Below are 14,898 nucleotides of genomic sequence, written 5' to 3'. Positions count from 1 at the left end.
ATATATAAACCATATATGTAATATAATATAATATTATTATATTATTATATAACAATATATAATGCATAATATATATAATATATAATATATTACATATATCTCACATATATTATATATATAAGATATATAATGCATAATATATAATATATATTATATTACATATATATATAATATTAATATATTAACCATATATGTAATATAATATAATATTATTATATTATTATATAACAATATATAATGCATAATATATATAATATATATTATATTACATATATAATATATATTATACATATAAGATAGTTATCTTAAGGACAAATTATCATCAATGAGGTAGGTCTAATAAAATCAATCCAACAAAGGCTAGAACAAAGTCATGTCCTGTAACTTATGTAAGTCACACACACACACACACACACACATACATACATATATATATTCTTATCAGCAATATGAATAAAACAATGTTCATATATAAATCATGAATACAAATACTCAATGTAATGTGTATTACTTCGACTGATGCTATACTTCAACACTCCTTCTTAGCAAGGGAGAAGTAACAAAAACATTTTATGAGACATCGGAATTAAGGATATCTATACACAACATATTATCTGACTTTAACACTCTGAAATAGTGACTTGTCAAATAACTACAATCACAATGTTATAAACACTATCATAATATATGTTATGATCTCATCTCTAATTGTCCAAAACAATATCTAGAGTAATCATAATAGATTCGTTATCTATGATTTCTAATTGTCCGAAACAATATCCAGAGACGTCCATGATAACAGGCCTATCATTTGCAAGATCGTCATCTTACAAAGATTACCTTCTGTTTGTTCGTTATCATGACGTCCAGCAAAATCCGGCCCAAAAGAACCATGATGACAGGTGTACCATTTATAAGATCGTCACCTTGTAATGGCTACCTTCTATTTATATATGTCAATGAAAGATTGTCACCTTTCATTACATATCATATGTGAAATAGTAACCACAATGAACCAAATTAGAGGGTGGTACAAAGGGTTTTCACCTCATACTTCTCTCATAGAGGAGAGTGTATTATAAAGGATTTCCCTTAGAACTCCTCATAGAGAAGATATCATCCACAAAGAATTCCATCTCAAAATTTCTCCCTCTGAACATCGATCCTGGGAAGTTAGGTCCTCTAGTTACTTCCTCAGAAATTCTCTTCACCCAAGGATGCTTGTCAAACTCACTCTAAATCAATTGTCTGATTTTCTGGTGATAATTCATCACTTCCTCATGATATACATAAGAGTAGTCCCATCACATCATGTAGTCACCCATATGTATTTCTACACTCCCTCTGAGTATCAGTCTTCTAAGCTCCTATATTGCCATCGAAGAAGTGTCATACTCCCTCTTAATGTAGAAGAATCTCATAATCTTAATCATCAAAGATGTTTTCTTCAAGAGCCCCATCTTAATCATCAGTGTCTTTGAAACTACTATCATTAGATTTCTTCTGCACAATATTTGGTAGCATATGTAAAGTACCAACTATCTTTTCCTATAAGAATATCCTCAAGCATAAAGGAAAGGATCAAAGCAACTAACCCTTATAGTATGTATAGAATTACAAATAAATGAACAGATAAATCTAAAGATACAAGTACTTATCTGCCCATGAGGGTCATGTAATATCTCCTTTTCTAAAATTCCCACTCTTATATCATTTAACACTTTCACATCACATCAAATTTGACGACTTACTTTCTTAGTTCCAACTTGCTCTTTTCATCCACTGAAGCTCCAAACATTCATTAAGATTAATAGTAGAAGCTAACACAAACTCGTCACTTTCATATCATGTACACAAGGGGTAGGTCCATTAAGATCATGTAGTTGAATGAATTATATGCCTCTTTACTGTTACAATTTATTGAGCATTGAAGATTCTATCACAACACATTTTACTCCCTCTGAATCAATATGATCGAGATCACCGAAGATTGACTAAATCATATCATCTAGCTGCTCCCTCTTTTCAAAGTTGCCTGAAATATCAACCTCCCGCTTATTCTTGAAATAATATTCTCGAAGGAAAAGATCAAGGGACATAGCTTATATGTATAGAAATATAAGTAAGAAAGATATTTCTTAATATGTAATAATCAAAAAATAATTATCTCTTGTAATCAAAGGATAATATCCTAGAGACAATACTTGATCCACTTTCATATATTATCTTTATTTCCATATATACATATTTCCTTATCAAAACAAATATGAAATCAAAAGACATATATGTCCATTACTAGAGATCACATATTTAGGTTTATATTATCTCACCATACTATACAAAGTAAAAATGAATGATTGTAATGATAATAATTAAAACTAATGTTATTATTCTAATAACAATTATATGTCCTTTTAACTAATTACATATATATATAATTCTTCATCATATATATTCATAAAGGAATACGATAATGCTATGTTTCTAAATTAAATTAAATTAAATATAATGATATATACCAAACAAGTATAACGATACCTAATTTTACCTTTTTCCATCCATGTGTACCTTGGTGGTTATACTATATCGACGTTATTTACTTCCCACTTCTATGTGGGGTCTACCTTTTCTAATCGCCGTTGCCGCTCGTTCATATGATTTGTCCTTGTTGATGGGGTTTGTAAATCCTTCGTTTATTTATGCTTTGGTTTGGTCCTTTTTCAATCGCCTTCCATGTCCTCCTTGGTGGATGCATAGGACCATGATTACTATTCTTTAAAAAAATTATGGCCTCCACATATTTTAAGGCATGTCTTCTTTCCTCAGACAATATGTTGATCAACCCCATCTTATGTCTCTTCTCCTCAATCAGGAAAAATTTAGTTGCCACAAAGATGTTGTTGCCCTTTGTTTCCTGACATGTCTCTTAAACATCTATGACACCTCTACGACAACATGACAACAGTCAATGGAACAACTCGCCACTCAAGAATATATGCCTAATGTGCAAACATATATTAGTGTCATCTACACATAGATTGGAGTCATAACATTTATAAAGGAGGCTTATCAAATATCGCAGTATCTCTGACACAACATGTTTTAGTATGCAACAGGCTCTATGCATTTGTTGTGCTAGAGTTACATTCGATGCCCATGCATATGAATTTCTTCCTTATTCGATGTCGCCTTCCAATGCTTAAGACATTCATTGCTTCTATTACAAATATTAACAGGATTGTGTAGATATCGTGACTCCCGTATGTTGATAGACTGAATTCCTTTGTCTATCATCCACACCTCAAACCATCGTGTCATATCAAGAATTTGCTGATAGTCACTATCCCATGGGAATATCTAGGAAGATGTTCTTGTGAAACATTAGCACAACTAATATATTTTCCATACACAAAGTCTAATCTGATCTTAGATTGATTCATGTGGGTCTCAGACCCATAATGTTTTCAAAGATCATGATTGAGCAGTTTATTATACCATACCATCGTTGTTGTTTTGCTAGCCAATGGTATATCTTCTATGTTAATTCGTGGGCTCATTATCTTGAATCTACAGTGTAGTTACTGACCAATACTTATTATTCCTTTAGTATCTAATGCCTTCTTTGATTTCCATGCTTCCAGAGATCTCCCCCAGTTGACTAAGAAATAGAAAATGAAGCCTCCTAGTTCATTACTTTTCTCCCGATGATATCTTACATCACGTATATTCTGCAGCCCAAAGTACACAACAATGCTTAATGTACGAACTGTTCAATGATGACTGTCACCCATCCACTTTTATTAACTACTTAATTTTCAACTTGTCATGCCATCCATCTGTGCCTTATATCGTCTTCTACTAGTGTAGTCATTTCCTATGCATCGATGGAGAAATGGAATATGCTCAAGTTCTAATCTGGCTTCAATATAGACAGTCTTTATCTTCATACCATAATTTGGGGTATTTTTTTAGTTTCTCACATTTGCAGTTTGACTCTGATACCATGTTAAAGTAACTTAAGATCGTTTCTGCAAATTTACTAACATTGCCATTGTAATTGACAATTTCCAAATGCAGATTTGGATCTCATATAAATATGAGAGGAGACATGTCTCTTCAGGAGACATGAAGAGACATGTCTCTATAGTTGATCACCATTTAGTTTATAAATAACTATATGTATAACTCACCTTTAACATATATATAATATTAATATATTAACCATATATGTAATATAATATAATATTATTATATAATAATATATAATGCTGAATATATATAATATATATTATATTACATATATCATATATATATATATATATATATATATATATATATATATATATATATATATATAAAATGCATAATATATAATATATATTATATATAAGATACTTATCTTAAGGACAATTTATCATCAATTGGGTAGCTCTAATAAAATCAATCCAACAGAGGCTACAACAAAGTCATGTCCCGTAACTTATGTAAGTCATAGACATACATACACACACACACATACATATATATATGTGTCTATATATATATATACATACTTACACACACACACACACACACACACACACACACACACACATATATATATTCTTATCAGTAATATGAGACATAAAACAATGTTCATATATAAATCATGAATACAAATACTCAATGTAATGAGTATATCACTTCGATTGATGTTATACTTCAACACCTCCATGCTCTCACCAAGCTCCAGTCTCCATGCTATAAACATGGATATAATATCCACATTCTTGTAAAGTGTTATCTGAAAAACTGAAAAATTATAATTAATTTCTTTTGGATAAGTAATAATTTTTATGATTTGAAAAGAAAAGATTACATTGGTCAAGATAAGGCCTCAAGCCTGAATATTCCATCGCATACCCATACACTTCCGTCACCTAAGCACCTATCCTTGACACATCATCAACCCTACACTACACAGAGATAAGGGAACAAACATAGCCCTACTATGCAAAATGGGCACGTAGGCCAGACTGAATACCCATCATTCCATTAATCCTTGAAACCCCACTTAGCTAGCATCTCCTCACGGGATTCATTGAGCATGATCCCACCAACAGTCTCCACCTTAGATTTCTTGCGACCTAGCACTGACAGCGATGCCTTCCGAGGAATCTCCCCTACTTCTCGTTCATGGACCTTGTTGGGTGTATGTTTGCATTTACGTTTTCATTCCTTTGCCAATTGTCGAGGTCAACCTCCCAGTGGTTCATGTATGCCAACAATTCCATCCAAGCTGTTTGGGCTTCACCCACACACTACAGGATCAGTGTCGAAGTTCCAAATACTAGGAAGGGCTAAAAGCTTTCCCTTGCACCTTCCACATGGTGCCACCACCCTATATTGTGTGAAAACCAGCCCAATTTCCGCCATATCACTTCATGACCCCCAAACGCAACTCGGGCGCTACAGATAATTCCACCATGCATAGAGCTTCTTCCTTATTCTAGGCAAGCAAAAATGCCCACACACAGAACAAGAAGGAGATCTCCACATTTGTGTGTGGATGAAAATCTCGCGCAATGAACTCCTTTCCGAGCAATTATTCAACAAGCGAATGAACTTGTCCTCCTCGATCCTAAACACCTTCTCCAGTCTACACGGCGTAATCTTAGATCAAAAGCCAAACGTCTGCTTCTTCTTAGGGGTCTCCAATAAAAGTTCTCTTCCATGACTCACTCTCCAACTAAGTCAACACAAAGGTTGTGCCAAACTATGCAAAACTTGTTTCATTTAAAGCACCTCCTGCATCTAGAGAATTCCACTAGTGCATCACCCAAAATCATGAATGCATGGTACTTCAAACCTCCATCGTTCTCTACTAACCAAGTTACTCATGTGCCCTATCGCTGCCATTGACCATATAATGATTTGCAAAATTTCCTCACCATCATTACTAAATCATCCCAAATATACATGGGATTAGAAAGGCAAATGGGAAAAATCGTCCACCATTTCTATGTTTTCACTTATCCTAACTCCCACGTTTGCCAATTTGTCCGCTAATTGGTTCCCTTTACTTTGTGTATGAGAAACTACATAATCTTCAAAGCTTTCTAGTTGCTTCTTGATGCATCTAATGTGTTTGTACAAAAACCATGTTTCCATTTTGCCCTTTGCAATCCCATTAATGACAATTTGCGAATCTCCTTACAGATGGATTTTCTTGCATCTTTTTCTCTTAGCCACTTGAAGTGCAAAGATGGCAGCAAAACACTCTGCTACATTATTGGTCCCTTTTGGAAGAGATTTGACTCCAATTGATAGAATATTATTCTCCGGATCAAGGATGACACATCTCGCTCCACTCTTACCTAGGTTACGTTTTGATGCACTATCGAATTGCACTTTGACCCATCCTTCTCCAATCTTTCCTTCAGATTTGCGCCTTTCTTCATCTCCATCTAAAGGATCAACCCTTGGGAGGCTGTGAACAGTCCTAAATATTTTTTAATTTATTACAATGTAGACAAATCATTATCAAATGATTATATTAATTTTATTATATCTATTACTAAATATTATATTACAAATTCTAATTTTCCAACCACAACATTGAAAATTTTGTTTTACATCATTTAACAGAATGTAAAAGGAATAATATAGGAGGAAAGTAAGTAATAGGAATAATCTAGGAGGAGGAAAAGTAGGTTTCTTTATTACCTCCTTTGTAACTGAATGCTTCTCTTCTCCATGGAATAAGAGAGTAAAGATTAAGTTAAAAAAAGATTTCAAAATACATGTTCACATTTATTTGTAACTGTCTTAATTAGGAAAATAGCGCTGCATAAAATAATACTGTGTTAAAACTACGTTTGTGAAGGGGCCAACCAGCAAGTGGATTTTCTGAAGCACATGGCATGAAGATTCCAATAACAAATTTTAATTTTAAACAATAGGTAGTAAATTTAGTTGAAAAGTTAAAATACAAAAATTTATGACTTTTCAAGCAAGGTAACAATATAAGTACTTCACAGTGTCACCTCAACCATACTAAATCAAACTTCTACATAGAAGTGAATTCTATGAAGGCTTATCATAATTTTATTTCATTCTTCAAAAGTGCCACAAACTTCTTTATAGAAGAATAAGCTGTAAAAGCTGAGGAGGAAAAAAACATGTAAAATATAAAAAAAAGTCAAAAGTTATCCCAACAAAAATTTAAAAATATTTCTCCAAACATCAAGGAAGTTTTCATAAATCTTATCTGCAAATCTGAGGGATTTTTTTCAGCAACTAAGGAAAATGCTTTCAGAAAATATATTGAAATCTTCATAATGAAGTACTGAAACCAGAAGAAAGCTTGGAACAAATATCATATACACCGGCAGAGAATCATATCATATTCAATCAAAAAAGTAGCAGAATCATCATATAAATTTTGGAAAAATGACACCTGAAAAGTCAGCAATGTCTGCACGAACAGTTTGAAAATCTCTATAAAATACACACACAAACATTACATAACTCTTGTAAATATTACACACAAAATAAAGTTGTTAGCTTTGAGACTGAGCTAACCTGCTAGGCTCCTCAGATATGCCTTAACTCAATGGCCTGTATATACATCAGAACAAAACTTTATGCTCTAGTGGATTGTAATGTTCAGGTCAGTATCTGAAGGGCATATGTCTATTTAAAACTTTCCAAAGGCGGTTCTATTCATGGACAGTGCTGTGTCAGTTTAGCCTTTTTCTTTCTTCCATTTATTAACCAAGCCAAATTATATCTACCCTTGCCATGGCTGGAAAATCTTTTCTGAGCAAACAGGAGATATGTAAAAATAAGGGGTGGAAATTGAACAGAACTTTAGCACAACAATATGAGTTACTGTATAACATTATGTAGCACCTATATGTTTATGAGGATGGGCTGAAAATTGCGCCATCTGTTTTGTTTCTAATCTTGGCGAATGTTTTACTCCAGCACATACTTTCTGAAATTATTCGAAGCCACTCAATCTTTATAATGACCATTCTAATTTGAAAGATTCCACCAGCAATCTTTTACTGGCACCGGTTATACTTTATTCCGGCATGAGGAATTGAAAACCGTCGGCTACTCCAATACAATAGCCCATTGGCTAATTATATTGAAAAAAAATAGTGACATCTCCAAGTACCCTCATCTCCTTTTTTGATAAAATATCCATATATGTATTGGTACTAGTCTCTGGAGTCTCCAATTACCCCCTTCTTTGTGCAACCTTGAGTTTTAGAGTCTTCAAGTTTTAGCTTAAGTCTTAGAGTTGAGTCTTGTAGAGAGTCTTAGGAAGCAGATTATGAGGATGCTCCATCCTTGCTCTTGATTGTGAGCTGAGAATACTCAGAAAGTAACTTAAATAGGTTTTTCATTGTAATAGTCCTTTTGTAATGTTTCTTCTTTGATAATATCAAGAAGCCGTATCCATTCAACCTCTAGCTTCTGCTGTTGTTAATGCCTATACTCAGATTCTTTTAAAGCTTCCCACTGTTTCTATTTTCCTAAATGATATGCTTCCTGTTGTATTAAAAGCTGTTTTGCTGTTTTTTCAGTGTTTCGCAGGGATGCATTCCCCCAAAGAAACTTGTGTCCCCTGTAGGGGGATGTTTACAAGATTTGGGATCTTGGGGAAAACATCCCCCCACAGAATCACCACCTCTGCTACCTCTGCCGTGGATGTCCACAGGTTGCTATATGGCACGTGCCATGGCATAGTAAATGCAATCTTTAACTTCACAAAATTAGTTTGCCATTCATTGGCCATTTGCACAGATGTTATATTTCAGATTCCAATTCACTTCCATTTGTATATCTGTGTCACCCCCTCAACCACTACTTCACCACCATCCCTCACCATCCCTTTATCCTCCCCTAATTTAGGCCTGTCCCCCCGTCTCCAAAACCCGTCCCCATGTCCCTGTGTCTCCCTGCCAGGAAACTTTGTGGAACACTGTTTCTTTTGGCAGTTTTTTCTTAAAAGAACAAAGGGTATCAGAGCCTTGATCCTGTCTTTGTGCAGTTTTAGTCATATTTTATAAGTAAGGTGAAATGAGTTTTGTGAAGTGTTCAGACACTGTAGGGTTTGCACTTTCTGAGTTGAGATTTGAGCTACCTTTTTTATCAGTTATTTTATTGTTGGTTATTGGTATTTGTTACTATGCTTGGTTGATTGAGTTTTGCTCTCTTGTGAACCCCCTATAAGTTTGTTCCAGATTTACCCAGTAACTCACTTCTGAACAATGGCTGCATTCCATCAAATCTTTTAGTCTAGCAGTGAACAATGTGGAAAATGTTCGCGCTCTAGAGAAGAAGAAGATGAAGATACAAGAGATAAGGAAAAAATAACTTTGTAATCCTCATATTGCTTTTTCTCATAATATTGTTAAATCATCTAACCCCTTTGTAAAGTTTTCCCAGTTCGCATATGACCCTTTCTTTGTCTATTAATTTTTTAGTCTACTCTGTTTTGATCAATCTTTCCTCTATATCTTACCTTATATAAGAAAATTGTCTGAAATATTAAGTTTTCTTGTTAAGCCTATCATAACTGTTTAAAATAGAAGGATTTTGTAGGAAATTCTCTGCACATACAGGTTCTACCATTAGTGTTGCCAAAAGTTATGTCCTTACACTATTTTACTGGACTCTAACAGAAAATACTGTAAATTGAGTTTAACTGTTTTAGGAAATCTTATCCAAGAACTATATCAGTTTCTATGTTCTCATTCATCCAAACAGAAATCAAAGAAGTGAACTCTCCTAGATTCACAAGTATGTTCTATTCTCTCTGTCTAATGGTTTGGACAGTTCCTAATCCTTTTACAGTAATTTTCTGTTGAGTCCAGTATAATAGTGGAAGGACATATCTTGGCAAGACTAATTGTAAACCACTAAACTTGTATCTACAAGTGCAGCGAGTTTCTTATTAAATCCTTCTATTTTAACAGTTATGATAGGCTTAACAGGAAAACTTAATATTCTAGACAATTTTCTTATATAGGGTAAGATGCAGAGGAAAGACTTGTAAAAACAGAGTACAGTACGCATATAGACAAACAAAAGGTCATGCACTGGGTGGGGGAGGAGGTGCAAATTTTACAGAGGGTTAAATGATTTAACGGTATCATGAGAAAAAGAAATAGGAGTAAGATTAAAAGTTTTTTCTTCCTAATCTTCATAGGAGTAAGATTAAAACTTTTAATCTTCGTCGGTCCTTCTGTAGAGCACAAACATCATCTTCAACATAGCTCACAGCAATATTCACATTCTTCATAGCTGTTTCGTTCTTCATCTTCCTGATCATAAGTTGCTTCGCTATCAGATGAGGAATAGGATATACATTCGCTGCAGTGACATGAATAGTCTGCTTCAAAGGGGCTTTCTTTACTACCTTTTCTATCAGTTATCTTGTTGGTTGTTGGCATTTGTTTCTCTCCATGGAGGATTGAGTTTTGCTCTCTTGTGTAACCCTTGTAAGTTTGTTATACCTTACCCATTTCTATGAGTAAAATAGTTGATGGACAATGTTATGGATTAGGAGTGCTGGTGCTTTTCTATGAGCTGGCCTTTGTACTAGTGGGAGAAATTCTACATTCAATTATTCTTGTGGATTTCTTTCTTCCTCTTCTGTGATATATATGGTAATTTAAGTTCAACTTTTTGGTCTCTTCCCTGTTAAAAAGTATTTTAGTTGTTGCTTTTTTGGGTTTGATGCTACTTCTTTAGACTTTTGCAAGCTGTAGCCAAGTAATATTCCCAAAGTTTTACTGGCATACAAAATGATGTGTATTATTACTTATTTATTTGACCTGGCATGGAAATTTATATTGACTGGTCAAAGTTACCTTTTCTTAGAGGATTGAACAATCAACCTGTGTTTAAGAACTTATCATAACTTTTTTGATTGTCTTACTGCATGTTGTGCAGGAGTACAAAGAAGCTGCCCGTTTACGAGATGCTCTAAAGTTGATGGAAGAAGAGGAACCAGCTTTGCGTTTACAGAGTTTGTTGAAAAAAGCTATTTCTGAGGAGAGGTTTGAAGTAATTATCTTAGCTGTGTGTACTACATTCGTTAAAAAAGACAGTCCTGTACATTAATTCTGGTCTTACTGCTATACCATATTGAAAGCATCAGAGTATCTAGTTATTGTTTTTTTTCCAGAAAGTTGAGGAATGATGTTAAAAAGTAAAATGGTTTTGAAGTTGTTGAGTCTTTCTAAAATAAGACAGTCCTGTACATTATTCTGGTCTAATGCCATGCCATATTGAAAGCATCAAAGTATCTAGTTATTGTTTTCTATTCCAGAAATTTGTAGAATGATACTCTTTAAAAAATAAAATGGTTATAAAGTTCTTTAGTGAGTAATAGAATCTTGAGTGCTAGCTTGAGAAATCCAATTTTGTATGAACAAGTTTGTTAGCACTTCAAATACAAGCTGTATTTTGAAAATGTTAAAAGCAAAATAATCTAAGTTAAACTAGAGATTAAACATCTGATATTGGCCTTCATCATTCTTGCTGACAATGAAACTCTTGACAGGATGCTACAAAATACAGAAACGAGCTTGAGCTTATTGCTCCTGATGCATTTCTTAAGTGCTTAAGTGATACAACTACTTTTGTAAGTGTTCAAGCTTTAGTTATATTTGTAATCTCTATTTCAGACATGGAAACTTATTGGTTTGAGCTGCAGAATCAGATTTACTAATTAGTTTTAGAATGTTTTGTTAAGGATAGTTGGTTCTCATGGCAGGGAATCAGAGTTCAAGTTAGGAGTGTATATGTAAGAGGACGCAGCCAACCATTGAAGGGACAATATTTCTATGCTTATCGTATAAGAATCAGCAATATATCCGATCGACCAGTTCAGCTACTTCGTAGGCACTGGGTTATTACAGATGCACATGGTAAAACGGAACATATACGGTATGTTTCCTTCATATCATGAATAACAAATGTTCTTGCTAACCTTCGATTACTTATGCCACAGAAGTAAATTGGATTCAACTATTTTTCAAAGAACTAAACAAGCAATAGTACTTTTGTCCCTGCTTATGGCTTATTTTCCTCTGGAAAAAAATGAATACTTCATTTGCTATAAACATTTCTAGATGTACAATATTTTATCTGCAGTCTTGCAAAAGATCTCTAGTTTCAATTGGTTTTTCCTTTTTCCTGCTTGCTTGAAATTGTTGTTGGTGGAGCACAGCTGTGTTTGGTAGTAATTGCCATTGATTAAAAATCTAGTCTTTATAAGTTCGAAACAAACTATTTGAGAACTTGGTAATGTAGCTCATGCCAATGATGCTTGGAGACAGGAGCCCAAGAGATTTGTAGTCAGAATGTGTCAGTGTTGCTGTTACTTGGGTGGATTGATAATGAAATTGCAAGATACCTAACACAGCTATGATTGGCAATAGTTGCCATGGACTAAAAATTTAGTCTCCGTAAGTTCAAAATAAACTATTTGAAAACTTTGTAACTGTTGTGAGGTTTCCACATCATCGCCCTATTGCAAATGGTGACCCCTTCTCTTGCTGGTAGGCCTAGGTGTTGGAGTAAATCTGGCAACAATCTGGGTGCAAGAGGTTGGGTTTGGTAAAAGTCTGAAAATTTACAAAGATTCAGCCCTAAGCTGGGCTGTAGAAGGTTATATTTGGTTTAAGATTTGAGAAAATTGTGTGTCAAAATGGGAGTAATTTTGCAAAGTTTGCTAGGTCTAGGAGACGGTACAAAATAAAGGGTGATGCTAAAGAAGAGCTAAATTTGGCTAAGTATAACTTTTTTTGGAGATGAGACTTGTTTTCCTACCCATGAAAATTTTGCTTCATCATGGAGGTGGGATTTGATTTTGTACCCATGTAATTTGTGTTTCATCTTTGAGTTGGGACTTGATTTTCTACCCATGTAGTTTTCGTCTCATGTTGAAGCTGAGCCTTTTTTTCTTGCCTCTATTTTTTGTGTCTCACCTTGAGGCTGAGCCTCCCATTCCTTACTATGAAATTCGTGTCAAATCTCAAGGCTGGGCCTTTTTCTTTATACATCTAAATTATCGTCTCATCTCAAGGCCAATGTAGGAGTCTTTGTCTCATCTCACGCCTTGAAATTGTAACCCGGTTCTAGAGAAACGAGCCTTGCACCTTGACTTATCAAAGTGAAGCCTTGGACTTTGTTGCAAAGAGCAAGCATGCAGCCCTTTATGTGATGTTAGGGCCTTGGTTTTGACTGCAGGTCTAGAATTGACCCAAGTTGAGCCTTAATTAAGTTCTCAAACTCATCGTATAGATCAAATTGGAGCCCAGATTTGAGTGGGCTGGGTATTACTTGCATTTGGTGCCTTGAAGGTTTTTAATTTCATCACAACGCTCAAGGTTATTAAGTCCTAATGGCATTGGTTAAGCCCAGAAAACAATTCAGACCTTGTAAGTCATGCGAAAGTGGATTAAAATGGTTCCCAATCCCACTCAATATGTGGTGACTTGATTTGGAGATTGGACCAGACCTAAATCACATTGGTTAGGGCCTCAATATGTGGCCACGTGGACCCAAATTAAGCCAAATCTGTGCATTGATTCAAAGAAAACTTAATTGAGCCTTAATTCCTAACGCCTGGCATTGGGAAGTGAGCGGGATTCCCCCCAAGCATGTAACGTGTGGAGTAATGGGCTCAAATTCAATGCAATCATCCCCTAATGGATGTATGTGACGTGTGGACCTACATGGCCTTATCTTGAACTTAATTTGAACTGGGGCCTAATATATATGAAATGTGTGGCTTTATAGGCTGGGAATTAGTGCAAAACTCGAGGTAACAATATTAATTAAATGCAGGTCTGAGTTAGTTGATCGGTCACATGGATCTAAAGCAAATTTTAATACCCTAATATTGGAAATGTGTGGTCTTTTTGGGGCCACTACTTGATTAAATTAGCTCAAAACTTGAGGAAGATGCAAGCAAACTATCATATGTTCTTTTGGTGCTAAATTCAAGATTGTTTTGATGCTATTGGAAGTTATAAAGTGCAGAACTGGGCACTAAATTCAATGCATGGTTTGTTTGTAAAATGAAGGTGAATTAAATGCCAAGCAATCTTGGTTCAAAGTTCGAGGCAGGCTGTTTTAGCGATCATTTAAATGGCACAAACTTCATTGCAAGACCTTTGGCAATTCAAAATTTGCCTTGAGTTTTACCATAGATGCTTTGTGTTTAATGACCATTTGTAATTGAGATAAGATAAGATAAATTTATTAATGTCAAACAAGAGACCACAAAGGGGTCTAAGGGACTAAAAGCATAAAAGAAAGGCAACAACCAACAAAAGGAACACCAAATGGTGACCAAAAAAGGAACAAACAAGAAAGCAAAGGACCCACGAAAGAAGATTAAAGGTCCTTCCTAGGCGGGAAAAAATCCCAACACTGAAGGATAAGGTCCAGGGTGAGGGTGAGCCTTGGATTGTCTCAAAGTATTGTTGGAAGTGGAGTGTCACTGACGAGTGAAACTACTACGAGGCTTCACAAACCTAGTGTGATTGGAAGTGGGAGGATCAAGTGACCACTTCATGATTTAGGCATGAGATAACGACGAGAAAAAGGAAGTGATAAGATGATCAAAAGTTTGGCTTGAAGGGAATAGATCTTGCAAGGTATGATTGTGAAGCCACATGGCCTTCTAGAGGTACAGAGCAAGGCACCGCTAGTCGACGTAACTGAAGAAAGACTAAAGTGACCTACACTTTCTAAATAGTAGTGAAACCTCCCCTTGATTTTATAGTAGGTGGGGCACTAAAAGATAAGTGAATCTCAATCTCGACTTGAGGCAAGGCACAAAGGTGGTTGATTTGGTTGGCTCTGTCAATCTGGCGGTTAGTCTAG

At 34.9% G+C, this 14,898-nt stretch overlaps 1 protein-coding gene across 1 annotated transcript in view; it reads left to right on the top strand.

Moving 5' to 3' along the window:
* Positions 1-14,898, top strand: part of LOC149567013 (uncharacterized) — a 72,602-nt gene that overhangs the window by 19,934 nt on the left and 37,770 nt on the right. The window contains exons 2-4 of the mRNA XM_089820219.1: positions 10,951-11,064; positions 11,564-11,644; positions 11,777-11,949. Coding sequence (XP_089676345.1) covers positions 10,951-11,064; positions 11,564-11,644; positions 11,777-11,949 — 368 coding nt within the window. The remainder of the gene's footprint in view (positions 1-10,950; positions 11,065-11,563; positions 11,645-11,776; positions 11,950-14,898) is intronic.

The sequence above is a fragment of the Cupressus sempervirens genome, chromosome 3 (genome assembly GCF_028749045.1).
Source record: "Cupressus sempervirens isolate cs-2001-9-10 chromosome 3, ASM2874904v1, whole genome shotgun sequence".
Classification (NCBI taxonomy): domain Eukaryota; kingdom Viridiplantae; phylum Streptophyta; class Pinopsida; order Cupressales; family Cupressaceae; genus Cupressus; species Cupressus sempervirens.
The sequence above is the reverse complement of the archived record's forward strand: the minus strand, read 5'-3'. Positions and strand labels throughout refer to the sequence as shown.